At 38.7% G+C, this 15,269-nt stretch overlaps 1 protein-coding gene across 1 annotated transcript in view; it reads left to right on the top strand.

Moving 5' to 3' along the window:
- Positions 1–31: 31 nt before the first annotated feature.
- mspo (M-spondin) overlaps positions 32–15,269 on the top strand; it is a 119,509-nt gene continuing 104,271 nt past the window's right edge. Inside the window, exon 1 of the mRNA XM_070209701.1 lies at positions 32–520. Within this exon, the coding sequence (XP_070065802.1) occupies positions 469–520 (52 nt within the window). The 5' untranslated portion in view covers positions 32–468. The remainder of the gene's footprint in view (positions 521–15,269) is intronic.

Here is a 15,269-nt window from a genome sequence, read left to right as displayed (position 1 = left end):
CCGCCACAATTTAGTCGCCGCGATTTCTCTGTGAGCTCGCGTGTTGTTGGTTTTTGTTAGTGAGGTTTTTTACAAAAAATGTGTTCTTACTTCGTGTTTTTCTAATGTGGCGTGCAAGTTTCGTGTTGCGTGAATGTAAATTCGATCAAAAATTGCTGCAAGGTGTTTGAAATAAGCGCAATTAAATGGTTTTCTATCAGGTTGCAAAATATATTTTTTTTTGGCGGCAATGTGCACGTGCTGCCAGATAGTGAAATATTCGTTGAGTGAATTTCGTTAAGTGTTTGCTTATTAGCCGACCGCCACAGATTACTCTGTGTGCTCATCAAATATATCGATAGTTTCGTTAAACCGTTTTTAACGACGGAGCTTTGGCGCGCGTTCGCAGCGGTTAAGTTTAAATTCAAATCTTTAAGTGATTTTTTTTTATGTGCAACAAATCTATTTGTTGGTTGTGTAAAAGCATAAATGATAATTTGCAAGCAGCAAATATATTTAAAAAGTGACTTATTTTTTGTGGGTGAGTCCTTCAATCCAATTCAATATTCGATATCAAGATTCCAGATATATTTACAGTAAGAGAGCATTTTCCTTTACACAAAACTCTTATAACCCATCATACTATGGCAATTAAGTAATTTCAAATAAACCGAACAACAATTAGAAAGACTTTAACCCCCTGCGTATTACCGGTTAGCCCAACCCCATTGCGCAGCGGACACTCACCTTGCAACTTATATAGTACAACTGTTGTACATTACATAAAATAAAAATGCCCCACGTGATGTTAAATATTTAATGGACTTCTCAGCGGCAGCCAGGTTGAACTTTCAAATTAAAAAAAAAAAAAAATGTGCACAGAACTGGGCGTGCATGCATATTTAAAATTCTATTATCCCCATCAGTTGCCGGTTTTGATACTCGTCCCGAACTCGGTTCACAGTGTGCTAATAAATTGTATAATTCTTGGCCTTCTTCTCTCTTAACTTTTTTTTTGCTGTGCGCTGCCGCTTGTTTTGGCTCGACAAACTTGTGCCGTGTATTTTCTTTGTGCACTCCTTGGTGGGGTGCCAGGTGGGGCAGCCAGGCGGTGAGCTGGACAAGTGGGTTTGAGTGGGCGCTGCCACTGGCCGGAATGCAGGGGCGAAAAAAATTGCTGCGGCATACCGGAAACGCTTCAAGTTGCTGAGCTCATTCGTCTCTGCGATTTGTTGGCATTTTAACGCGCTGCAAGTGCCGACCAACAAGTTGGCAAGCCATGGCTTCGTAGAGACTATTAAATACCCTGTGAATATTGAGTATTGAGTGGTATTTATAAGTGTGAAAGCTGTGAAAGCATCTTATGTATATCAAATCCTCACAGATAAATATATCATATATTGGGAGAATATAATTATTGGAAGAAATTACTTGGATATCTTACAGGGTATTAAACTAAGATCAAATATTTTTCCTTTTGAAATCTCTTGAAAATGTTTGCACCTGCTCTCTGCACATACCCTATAAGCGAATGCGTACAGGGTATAACGACATGGCTAGCAATAATTGTACAGAGTGCTGCGCGTCAGCTAAATGCATAGGGACAAGCGGGCATGTGGTTGTGAGCGTGGGAGGGGGTGCGGGTGTGTTGCCTGCTCATGCAATGATAAATGAAGTTTTAGTGGCTTTTGACCCATTTAATAAATTGTTAAAGTTGAAAAATGTGCAAGAATATTGCAAACTTTTTTTTTTTCAGTAAATAAAATATATATAAAAATGTTGTTGTTGTTGTTGTTGCTGTTCCTGTTGGAATTAGGGTTAATTTAAAAGTTGCCATTGCGCCGCTTGCAACACTGACCCATGGACTACGAGTTCAAATTGTTGTTGTTTCTGCCCCAAGTTGGCATGTTGCAAAGTTTTAGCTGCTGGCCCACTTTTTGCAATAGCACAAAGTTGCGGAATTTTAAATAATTTTGTTAAATTGCATAACGTGCCATGTTGCACTGCTCAGACCCTAACTAACCCCCAACCAGCCCCTCCCCCCCTGCTCAAGCGACAGTTGTCAACTTTAAACTTGGCTGCTTATTAAGTTAACAGCGACAGTTTTCAGTTAATATGATTATGCGACCGTTTTAAATGTAATTTTTTGTTTTTGCCTCTCACGACCGAAGCTGGCTAGAAATATGCACAGGCAGCGGGGCTGAAGGCGGGCGACTTGCCGGTCTTGAGCCATAATAAGCAGCATAAAAGTGAGCCTTTTTGGCAAGGGTCTATTAGAGAAGAAGCTGCACAGATAGATACCCACGAAGCCAGCGCAGCCAGAGCCAGAGCCAGCCGGGTCCTGCTCAAATATATATATGTATATATATATATCTATGGGCATTGCATATAAACAATTTTCTATTATGCAGAAATAACAAGCAAAACAACAACAAAAGCAACAACAATCACAACCTCAATAGATTTTTGCATAAGAAAAGCACGAGTGAAGTTGAAGTATGGCCAAAGCAGTAACAAAAAATTGTGGAGTGCGAGCGAGTCGCAAAAAGCAACAAGCTCGAGCTCACTGCAATCCCTTGCCCTACCTCAAATAGGGTATAAAAAAGGCGCCAGCTGAACTCTGTTTGCTGTGCGCTACAATAAAAATATAAATTATAAATATGTATAAGTATATATAGAGCTCAATATATACATAAATCGTATCGGCTTGCGCCCGGAACTGCACTTTTTTATGTATTCGAAAAGTAGCGAAAGCCGCTTTAACTAAAAAAACGAGGCTTAAGATAAAGCATATTTAAAATTTTTTTTAAACGATTCAGTATTCGTATAAAATGTTATTAAATGAGCGCTGTAACCCTGCAAAGCTGTTATTGCAACAGATGCTCATCACTTTTCATCATAAAGCTATTTAACTCCAACTTAAATTTATAAAATTATACTTTGAACTTGAAACAATGTTTTATTTAGTTCGTTTGTGGTCGCAGTTTTTTGTATGGGTTGCAAAGTTCCGTTCGATCTCAAGTTGTTTCTCTCTCTTCTTGACGAGAAATACTTGCTGTTAAGTTGCAGTTAATTAACAGAGCGCCTCACTGTTGCCGCCGTTCTGTAAATTAACATGCTGCTAACAGTTTTATAACAGAGAAACTTTGTTTTTATCGCATTTCGTACATTTTTGGTAAACGATATTTTAGTCAACTCTTATTCTAATATCAGTGTCATTTAAATAGTAGATTTCAAGTATCTACCTCTTCTTTCCCACGCACCCTGCCAATCGCAGTAGTCTCTAGGTTTTATATACAATAAAATCTTATATCTAGAGCTTTTGACATATAATTAGCTATATTCCCGTCTAAAATATCTCTCTAAAAATCGGCTTAGCTGCGCTTGGAAAGCTCTCATTTGCCAGCATGCTGACGAAAATTAGATAATTCTTTCTCTCGGCATGTGGAGCACATTATGCAACATGACCGCAGTTGCTAACTAACTGCTGAAACTGAAGTTACCTCCGTGACCCAAGTCAATGTAAAATGGCGTAGCGCGTCCGCAACAGAAACACACACCACAAACACACACCCACACAATTGCACACACACACACACACACATATGGACAGGCACACCCACAGCTGGATCCACACAGGATATTGTTGAGGCAACATTTGCAAGTGAAGCCACAAGAACAGCAGACGGCACTGAGACGCGCCACAGCCACAACAGTGTGTATAATGCTAAGGAGCAAGGCACTCTCCACCGCACTGCCACCTCCGTCACCCCCTGCTACCGGCCCTGCTGTGATCTGTGCTGTTGCAGCCACGGGATGAAGCAAAAACGCAGTTGTCGCTGGGATAGCGAAAAGTGCTGAGCATAAATAAGACATTTGCGTGTGTAAGCACACACACACAACAAAAACAACAACAACAATAATAATAATAACAAGCGTGCTATGGCTGAGGCTGCTCGACCCCTTGATACCCTGTTTGCAGCTTAAATATGCATTTGGTTGCCGTTAGCTATGCTGATTCTTCCATCGGTTCTCGAAATAGAAAAACTGAATTCTTAAATAACTCAGGTATTTGTTGCTTGTTATAAGGTATTATTAAAATGATTGTGCATGCTAAAAATGATGTTTTCATTTTACATAATAAAATTAAATTAATCTCCCATTTTGAAAGCTTTTGTCATAAAACTTTGCATAGTTTCGCTTTGGTGGACCACTATATCTTATGTATCTATGTCTCTCATATGAATAATTGGCTTGAAAGTTTATTTTTAAAGATATTTTGAACTGGGAAATGATCGCTCGAAAATTTTGTTTTAACTTAGAAAACATTTCGTTTTTCAAATCGGACTTCTATCTGATAAAGCATTCATTTAAAAACAGTTGATACAGCTAACTGAATTAATATGCGAAAATAGAGCTATTGCAACAAGTTCAACACATTCTTTATTTGCCTCGACATTACAGACCCTAACCATTTTCATATGTTGACACTTGCCTTTTGTGTGTCGCCAAACATTTCGGTCGGCTTCAATATACCCAACTTATGTACACACATCTTTGCTGGGTACAGTCTATAAGAACAACAACAGAACTGACTTGAAATAACTCTACACGCAACATTGAAATGTGGCGAAGTTAGCAACAAGGAGTTGGCATTGCAGCAGCAGCAGCAGCAGCAGCAGAAGGAGAAGGAGGACTAGGATGAGGATGGAAGGGTGGGACTGCAGCAGGACCGCCGGCAATGTTAGCTGAAAGACAATAATTTCGAAACTGCTTTCAAAGCAAAGCAATGCAAAATGCAAAGTCATCGCAGTCCCTGAGCCTGCCCCAAGTGGGCGCGGCCAGCATCCAGCTGAGCCGCTTGCCCCCAACGACCCGCAGCCACGCCCAAACAATTGTTGTGATTTCTTACATTATTTTTTTATTGTTTTTTTTTGTATTTTTTTGTATTTTTTTCGAGTGCGGGCAGCTCGTGCACATGCATTTATTTAAATTCCTGTTGTCAGTGCGTGTGTGTATGTATGTGTGTGCGTGTGTGTCTTGCCTCATTTTGCCAATGTATTCATTGTCTGTGAAATTGTTGTGCGGTATGCCGGCGCATAATGTCTTTCTTTTGCTAGGTCCTTCAGACCCGTTCCTGGCCCCCTCTCCAGCCACAGTCCTTAACCCCCTGCCCAGCATCCCCCTTCCCAAGGCTAGACTTCTGCTGCAGTTTGCGGTTTTTAACTTGTGACAGTTTTAAGTGGCTGCCGTTTGTCTCCTCGTTGAATTCTCTGCATATAATCCTTCCACTCCCTCACATATCTGGCGTAGAATATCTATATAAATAGAAAGTTTTATGTGGATTTCAGCTTCTGAGATTTGCAACAGAATTTAATGCTTGTTATTTGGGCGCTTATAAATTGTCCTACTATAATAATAAATACCTTTTGCCCTCGGTTTTTCGTAATGCTAAGCAGCTTGCTTACTCACTTGTATGGGAATTAGCTTACTTTTTGGTTTTATTATATAGCTGGGGTCTCATTATGCATGTAGGGATTTGTGTGGCAGCATTTGGTTGAGATTTGACATTTTATTATTTATCCTAGAGTTTCTCTTAAGAATATATATGTATTGTATATATATGAGACTAATAAGCGGAATACTACTCGTAAAACGTTTTAGTACAAAGAATAATTGATTGACAATGAAAGCTCATTGCAGGTACTTAGTATAAGAAAAAGAGAAAAGGAATGCTTGTCAAGCGTTTCAGAATAAGGTACAAAGAGGGAAATATGTATATATATATATAGTCATCAAACTTCTTGAAAGGGGAATACTGCTCGTGAAACGTTGAAGAATACCATATTCAATGATGTCTTGAGTAAACAAATGATTTCTAGGGGAATAGTTTAAGATACAGGCAGAGAGAGAATGTTGCAAAGAGAAAAATTGGGCGAAATATAGAAAGAGAGACAAGAACAAAATAAAGAGAGAACTAAAGCGAGAGACAGAGAGAGAGAGAGAGATAGGATCAAAGTGAGATAGAGAGAAAGAGAAATAGAGACAGAAGGTCAGAAAACAAAGTCAAAAGAATCAAAGCAAAGCAATAAGAAGGGCAGGAGTAATAAAACCGATAAAATAGGAGAAGATAGAGAGAGAGAGAGGCAAAGAGAGGGGAAGAAAGAGAGAAATAAAGATAAAAAGAGAGAAAACATACATATGGGGAGATAAAGAGAAAAGGGCCTCAGAAAGTAAATTCTGAAAAATAAAGCAAACTCCCAAAACTTAGATCAAACATTTTAAGCCAAATAAACTCCAATAAAGGACAAAAGTTCAACTCAATGTAAGAACTTGAATACCTAATTGCCTGTTGAAATATTGAGAAAGGTAAGGAAATTGCTTTTGTGCATAATCTCGTCCATGGTCTGCGAAATGAGTTCCGTAAAATTGCTAAAGAGTGTATTTATTTTCGGCTTCCTTTCATCTTTCACAAGTAGTTTACTGTGCTACAATGCAAATTTCATTAGATTTTACATAGTCTGAATGCTGCTTATGTCGAAGCACTTTCGCTTCGATATTTTAAGCTAGTTTTTCACATCAGAAGTGGGCGAAACAGATGCAACGATAACAGCACTTTCTATCCTTCCGGGAAAGTGTCGTTCCCTTAACGTGCGTCTCCTTCCTTCATTCGCCGGCCTCAGCGCCATTCAATTTTCAATCACGTCTCACCTGGCTCCGCCTGGTTCCAGCGCCAGGTTCAGCTTCATTGCAGCACATGGGCTGCTCCGCCTTTAATGCCCATTGCTTGGCTGCCAGTTTCGTGACCCATTTGAATGGGCTTCTCTTATGTGCCTGTGCATCGGTCCATTGTCATTATGCGGCCTTTGGCTGACTCACACCTGCTGCCACGCCCATTCAGCATACACTTAGAGAAGGCGGAAGGAGCTGGGAGCCGGACCAGCAGCATCAGCAGCAAAAGCAGTACAGATCCATAATCCTTCATAGTTTCCTGGCGCTGCCAACAACCTTTTCCCTTTGTTGTTGCTGCTGTTGCTGCTGCTGTGCGCCAAACAAAAGGAAAACAATTTTCATGCGTGCATGCGAAAAATCAAAGGAAAACATACCCACAAACACACACACTCACACACACTCAGGGGTCGAGTACAATGCCTATTTGTGAGATAAGAAAACAGCACCCAACATCAACTCAAAGCAATTTCCAAGTGCTGCTGGTTCGCAGGTATAGTTGTTGGCGCTGGAGCATAGGATCCTTTCCCAGCGACACTTGGCGCCTAAGTGGCTCCTCTCTGTGTTTTTTTTCCCATCCCCAAACGCTTTTGTTGCCTTACCCTAGCTTCAAATGGGTATATAAGCTATGCCAGACAGCATGTAAATGTGATGTTAATACATATGTTAACTTTTATGTTAACGTTTATGTTAACGTTGTTGTTAATGTTAATGTCTATATTACTGATCCTGCCACTTAAATTGTTTCTATTTTACATTTATTTTGAATTCAATTCAGAGTTCGATTTGATAACGATCTACAAAAAAACAGTTAACTATTCATAAAAATTGTCAAATATGTTTTTATCATAATAACTTCCCGTGTATATTGTCTATAAAGGGCATACACAATTCATTGGATTAGGCCAGTGAAAATTTCTTGTCCGCTTTTCGCAGTTGTTGTCAACAACAGAGACTGGCAAGGCTTTGTTATACACCAGACTGGAGCGCTATAAGCCATTTTCCGGCTGGTTGAATGACACGCCAGAAATTACAACATATGTAGAATCGTCCGAAATGTATGTCTGTACTATGTAGGCTAACCCAAAAGCAATTAGCGCGAGGGGCTGACATGGGACAAGCTGCCTCGTTTTCAACGAGCTCATTAAGTGTTTAAGCATAAATGCCAATGGCACGCTAATTAACACAGAAACAGCAGCAGCAACAACAACAACAACAACAACAAGAACAGCCACTGTAGCTTGGCACTTGGCATTTTGGCCACTTGTCCAACTCGCAAGTTCTATTCCGTTTTGTGTAGCTCGCAAGTCCAGATTTGTGGCAACGCTTGCCCACCTGGCAAATGCTTGTCGAAACTTTTATAATTATGTTCGAGCTATGGCAAAAGTTTCAAGCGATGCCGGCGTCTGCTCATTTCTCAATTCACTTGGCCAAGTTTAGACGCAGTGAAAGTTTGATTTTTTTTTCCATTTGTACCCTGTATTTGTGCAGTTGTCTAAAACGGGTATCAGTAACTGACAAAAAATGGCAACTCTGGCAACTCTGGCAACTCTACAAATATTAAGAATTAGATTTCCCTTTTAGCATTCCTTTGTTAAGCAATTCTTGAAGTGTTTGTTTTGCTGTAGGGACACGGGGAAATGTAAATTCACATTTAAATATTAAAAGTGACTGTCAACTTTAACAGGAAGTTGTATGTTGTAGTGAGTACAAAAGCTAGCAACAATGTATTTGGTATGGATGTATTTTCAATGCACAAGCACATTGTGACCTGTAAAAGTAACTGTCAACTTTCACATTAACGTATCGATCTCAGCAATAATAATAACTAGCAGTATGTAAACTACGTACAAGCTATTCATTTTTCAATTAACATGTAACTGCTTGTTAAGGTGATTGTCAATTTTAACCGAAGCGTGTCTAAGCTAGCAACATTATATTTGTCATAGAAGCTACTAGCACATTGTAGCCTGTTAAAGTGGCAGTGAAATTTAACATGAACTAAACCTAAACATAAACCTAAAGCTTATAGGCATTTTAGGACATACAGGGTAGCTTTCCGTCCATCCCTGAACTAGCTTGCTTGTTTTTTTTTTTAACTATGTGCCGGGCACTTTTATTTTTGTTAACTTTTACAAGTGGCTGCTGCTGCTCTTGCTACCAGTAGGCGTGGCACAAGTTGTCAGTTGTTGCTGCCCGCCTACAAGTTAATTATGCGCCGTGCGCTTTGCTGCGTGCGTCGCCACTTCCGGTTTGCTTGACGCCACTTCCGATGCGTCAAGGAAATTAAAAATGGCGCTGAGGAAAAACTGAAACTGAAAATAAAAAGTAACTGTCAGCATGGCCTGTTAATTAAACGCCGCAACAACAAGCCATAATGAGCAATGCCCAGCTCAGTTCATTTCAGTTCGCAATCTACCAATGTTGCCGCCCCGCCCTCCGCTTGGCCAACGTTCCATGCAATGTAGTTCGCTATTTTCGTTTTTTTTTTTTTTTAATCAATTAAAAATGCCACTTAAATGCGCCGCGCGCCAACAAATATTTTCGTGTTGCACTGTGTTTCAGTTGTCGCCACTTGCCACCAGCTCACCAACTCACTCCTTGCCGCACTTGCTGCAAGCAATTATCGAAAATTTAATTAAAGCGCCAAGTGTCACAAGAAGCGACTGCATGTGTGTGTGTGTGTGTGTGTGTGTGTGTGTATAGCCCATATTAATGTTAACGCTTTAACGCATCATTAAGCAGCGCCAACGTTTGCTTGGTTTGGTCAGACTTTATTGCCGTTAAGAGACAACGTTGCATGCAACATAAAAGTCAACAGATTGCCATGAGAAAATATTTAAGTATATGTGCACGATCAACAATATCTGAAATAAACACAAGATTCAATCGATATCTGCGGCATTTTTTATTTTCATTGAATTTAAAAGATTTTTCGCAGTTCATTTTTATGATAAATACTTCATTTATTGTGCCTTAAAACCATTAAAAGTATTTTTTCTCTTATTGTGAAGAACAAAATGCAGCTTACGATATCGAAAAATGTTCTATGAAAAAGCACAATTAATTAAATATAAAAAAATATATTTGGGATTTCACATTTAATTTGGTTTTTATTCAGTTTTTCGGGAAAAATGATTGTAAATATGCTAAGAAAAGTTTTTTATCAAGCTTAAGGCCTTACTCAGTTCACATTTTTTATTGTAATGTTTTAGATTTATCATACATTAATTTATTTATAAAGAATTTTTGGACTCGTACTAAACATTTTGATTGCTATTAAAAAAATGTATTTACTCATCGAATATGCAGTATGTATTGTGCGCACATTAAACCGTGTCTGTTAACTAAGTGAAATACCCAAAATGGGAAAGCTCGCACATTTCACACAATTCATACACTTGATTTGGCAGCGACTTAACAGAGGATGGCCCCGGGCCTGACCAATGGGGAGTCCAATGCTCTAAATTGAAATGAAAGTTGTCGCAGTTGCTGCCGGGCGACGCTTCAGGATTTGGCATGGAATGGGTTCCTGTTGCTGTTGTTGCTGTTGTTGACAAATGCAAAACCATTTGCCAAATAAATAAGCAGCTCAACGTAAATAAATATGCTTTCGCCACGCGCATTTACACTCAATAAAGATGCTGCCTTCGAGCTGATGATGGCAATGGGACAGGATGTGGGCATGTGGGTAGCGTGTAGTGCGGGAGTCAAAGGATAAGTCTGGCAATGCCAAGCATAAAAATTGTATTTTAATGCGCGCGCATAAATAACACAAACAGGACACAAGACACACACACACACACACACACACACACACACACACATACACAAGGATTCACACTTGGGGAGCGAGCGCCACAAGCTGCCATTTTATCAAATGCTGAATCCAAGCTGGAAGCCAAAGTCGCTGTCACTAATTTAGTAGGTTTCCGTGGCATCGCCGAAAAATCAACAGGAAACAAACATGGCACAGTTGATGATGATGATGTTGATGCTGATGCTGATGCTGATGATGATGATGTTGATGCTGATGATGATGGCAACACCGTTTAGTGGCAGTGCCACGCCTCGCTGCACAGGCAGCGTTGACAACACCAGACGAAGAAAAAATTAAGCAGCTGCTAAATTCAATATGATGCTGTTTCTATACCCTTTCTGTAAGACTCGTTCGTATTTCAATAACTGTTTAAACCAAGCGAAATTATCGATATTTTAATTTCGTTATTTGATTGCTAGCAACAATAATGATATCGGTAGCTCTTAATATTCTAACAAAAGTAGTTAAGCATACATAAAAACTGATTCATAGAGATTTAAGTTTTTTTATTTTTTTAAATATAGTCTACTTAAAGGCTTCCGTCCGGTTCAGTACAATCGATATTGCAATAAACTATCGACAATAACAATCACAGCTTATCGATAGCATCGCCTTACATTGCATTTTAATCAGAAAACATAATCCCTCAGAGTCTGGAAGCTAAGTGAAGACATTCTTCGACAAACTGACTTTATCCTACTCTAGGGTATACACAAAAAAAAAAGAAGAAAAAAAATGATGGCATTGAATGGAATGGAGTGGAAAGTAAACCGGAACGATATGAGCGCCCAGCATCTTCATCATCAGGCGGCATATGTTGGCATTGACGTTGGCGTTGGCGTTGGCGTTAGGTGCTCATCAATAAAATCATCGAGGTCATTAAGTGGATTAACTGCAGCCCATCAGAAGCATGTGGTGCCATAGCACAAAACGCAAAATGCCAAATACGCACACAGTCAACGAGCATACACACACACACACACACAGACACACACACACACAAATACTAACACTAAGAAATGGTCGTCATCTTTGGCTTTTGCTTTACACTTTGCACTTCATAACAGACAACAGCAAATTACTGTGGAAATTTTCTTTTAAGGTTTGCATAAATAAAAATTAAGTTGGAAATTTAATAATATTTAAAACAATTTATGGGATAAATTTGATTATTAAATTAATAAGATATTTTAGAATTTAGACTTTAACTTATATAATTTTGTTTTACTTTCTTTCTTTTACTTCACTTAATTCTTAAAAAAGGTTTAACTACTTACTTTTCAAGAAAGTAAAAAGCTGAGCTTTAAGCTTAGTGCCAGCTTTAATATGATGTGATATTAAAGCTCTTTATACTCTTTTATGCTTTTTATACTAGTGCACGCCGCTCTTGGTATGTCTTAAAACATTAAAATGCATTTATATGTAACTAAGTGTTCAACCTTTTCGGAAATAACACCCCTTTTATTTCGTCAATGCGTGCAGTCTAACTGAACGTTTAAATTCAGCAAAGATAGGAATTTAAAGTTTTAATTTATTTAACAACATGTAGCTTCGTTGTGTCTTTGGTATGTTTTTGAGCCTCATATGAAATATTAAAAAGCTTTAATATTATCTAACACGTACTACAGATCTTTCATTAGGTACCAAAGCTCTTTTTATAGGTTTTCTAGTGTTGGAAAGTCGCAAAAGAACAAGCAGGACTAGAAGAACGGATAAAACTGGCCGTGGCTTTGCTGATTAAGAGAGCGCAAGTTAAGCCAAAAAATCTTCCAGAATTTTTAAACTTTATACCCATTGTACAAAAATCTCCGCACGTTTGTTCAGCATCTATCTATGTGCGTTTGAGAGTGTGTGAAATTGTATGTGTGTGTGTTAGTGCTGCTACTCAGTCAGCTTTTCTTGGTGCTGGACGAAAAGAAGCAGTAGAAAGAGGGCAGGACAACGGCAGCTTGTCTTGTCTTGGTTCCTGTTGTTATTGACATGTACGAATTAGGTTAAATTTATTTACTGTCAGTTCAGTGAACTGCAAATGGTTTTAGTTTATTAAATTTAGCCATGGGACCAGACTTGGCAATCAGTTTTAAGTTTGTTAAATGCCAAAAAATCAAGATTGAGATTAAGTTATCGATAGATGGATTCATTGAGCTACATTTTGACAGCTGTCTTATTGCTCTATATTTTTTTCGTTCCATCTCGCTCTCGCTCTCTCTATCTCTTTTTTCTCTCTCACACATACTCTCTCTCTTCTCTCTCTCTCTCTGTCTCTTCTACTTTTAATTTACGCTGAAAAGCAGCTGAAAATTAATTTCAAAGCTGCCGCCGTGAGGGTAAAACTCAATTGCGGTTTGATTAATTGTACTGTACATGAAACCCAGCACTCGCATTCACACTCACACACACACACACACACACACACACACACACACACACACACACACACACACACACACACACACACACACACACACACACACACACACACACACACACACACACACACACACACACACTTACACACACATTCATACTCATACTCGAACTGGCACTCAAGTTGCATTAATCAGCACAGCGTTGAACGCTGCTCATTTATTTGCAAAAAGGCAAATGAGGAAACGAACAAGAAAAAAAGATGGTTAACGTAAACGTGGATTTTTCAAAAACCACTTTAGCAAATCGCAGTCAAAGTTAAGCTGAGAGCAAAAACGTGAATAAAAATTAACCAGCAGCAACAATTATTTTTGCTTAGCCGAAGCTTAAATGCTCTTGCAAATATTAAATTTTATAATACAAAACAAATCATCGAGCTGTTATAACTGAACCTCTTTAAGTAAATTCCATTCTTGATTAATAAAAGGCAAGGATATTCTGATATATTGATGTGCTCTGATTTCCTTTAAATATTTCTGAACGAGCTCTTTGGTTTTTCGATTTAATTAAAAATCACATAACCGACCACATACTAGTTGACACAAATTACGACTAAGAAGGGATAGATTATCTTTGTATAACATATACAATGATGTGATTAACTAATTCTAATATCAAGGTACATAGTTTTATATAAATATATATATCCGCTTAAAATCTGGTAAGTAAACTTAACATGAACATACCTAATAATGCTGATCAATTGTTGACACCCTCTCACCCCGCGCTCTGCTAGCTGTTACCAAATTCCTGACTTAACATTTATACCCTCTGGCAGTTAAAATAAAAACAAGAAGAAATTGCGCGCTTGCTGCCTTAAAAGCTTTGGCAAAAGTTTGTTAAGCAGCAGCGCAAAAAGCAATTGCTCCAGAAATCAATTAATTTGAAATTACGCATACGACATGTGTGCAAACAGCGCACAAACTGAAGTTGCAGCAGCCGCGCTTTCACTTTCTGCTGTTTGAGTTTATTTTGTGTGCTAAATTGAATTTTATTTTTTGTTCGACTGCCATTTGGCGCTTTAAATGGGCCAAACGTGACGTTTCCATTTTAGCCGCACACATATAGAAATTTTGATTTTATGTTTGAGTTTTATACCCTGTTATCAAAAAAAATTGGGTCGAGAAGTGTTTAATGCATTTTCTTTTCTTTTCGTTAACTGTTCGATTTTCTATTAAAACTGCTTTGTTGGTTCAACAAGTTGGCACAGAGACGGATTACTTCGGCAGATCCTTCCACCTGATGGATATAAACTCCATTATTGAACACATATATAATAATATGATTATATTTAAACCTTACTCCTAAGGGCAAAAGGTTGTGCCTAAATAGAAGGGAAAATTACTCAAAATTTCCAAATAATAAGAAGAAAATGTTGAATATATTTTAATTGATTATAAAAAGTAGTTCATAAGAAAACTTTATCCACAAAGTATGTGAATATATTTTGGACTACTCTAGAGCTAGTAACAGGGCATTTACTAGTCCAGCACTTAAGTCTTGTGCATTTTTAATTATTTCACTAGTCGCAACGATTTATCAAAACGATATTTAAAGCAATAAACTGGCAAATCGATCAAATTAAAGTGACTTTAGTTTGCGAGTAATTAAATTGCATTTAAAGCTGAAGACATGCTAACAATGCGGCAGAAGCTCAACTAATTGCTGATGCTGTTGCTGATGTTGCATTTCAGCATTAAAATATTTATATTTATATTTATATAGTGCTGCCACATGGCGTATGCGTTATTTGCGCCCGCATATGCTGCCGCGCAGTGGCGCGTGTGTCTGTGTGCTGTGTCTGGGTGTGTGTATAATAAACAATATCCAGGAAGACAACAGCAGCGCTGGATTTATGTTGTCGTTTGAACGCAGTCACACACACACACACACACACACACACACACACACACACACAGACACACAAACTGTGACGCCCCTGCCATTCGCTGCATATGCTATATAAATATATACATAAGGCAGCGCCATGCAGCAGATGAGCCGCCCGCTGCTCTGTGGCCATCTGACCGCAACAAAGAGTCAGCTCACACACGCAGACACAGACACACACACACACACACACACACACACACACACACACACACACACACACACACACACACACACACACACACACACACACACACACACACCATCTCACACAAATATGCATATGCCTGGCATAGAAAGAAAGTGTTGCATACTTTTTAGAGCATTTCGCAACACCTTTGGGGCATGTAACTAACTTTGCCGCTCATAAAGTTATAATTACGTTGACCCCAGGCACAAGTCAGACAAAGGGCAAACGCATGAA

This window comes from Drosophila virilis, chromosome 5, assembly GCF_030788295.1.
Source record: "Drosophila virilis strain 15010-1051.87 chromosome 5, Dvir_AGI_RSII-ME, whole genome shotgun sequence".
NCBI classification, from domain to species: domain Eukaryota; kingdom Metazoa; phylum Arthropoda; class Insecta; order Diptera; family Drosophilidae; genus Drosophila; species Drosophila virilis.
The sequence above is the reverse complement of the archived record's forward strand: the minus strand, read 5'-3'. Positions and strand labels throughout refer to the sequence as shown.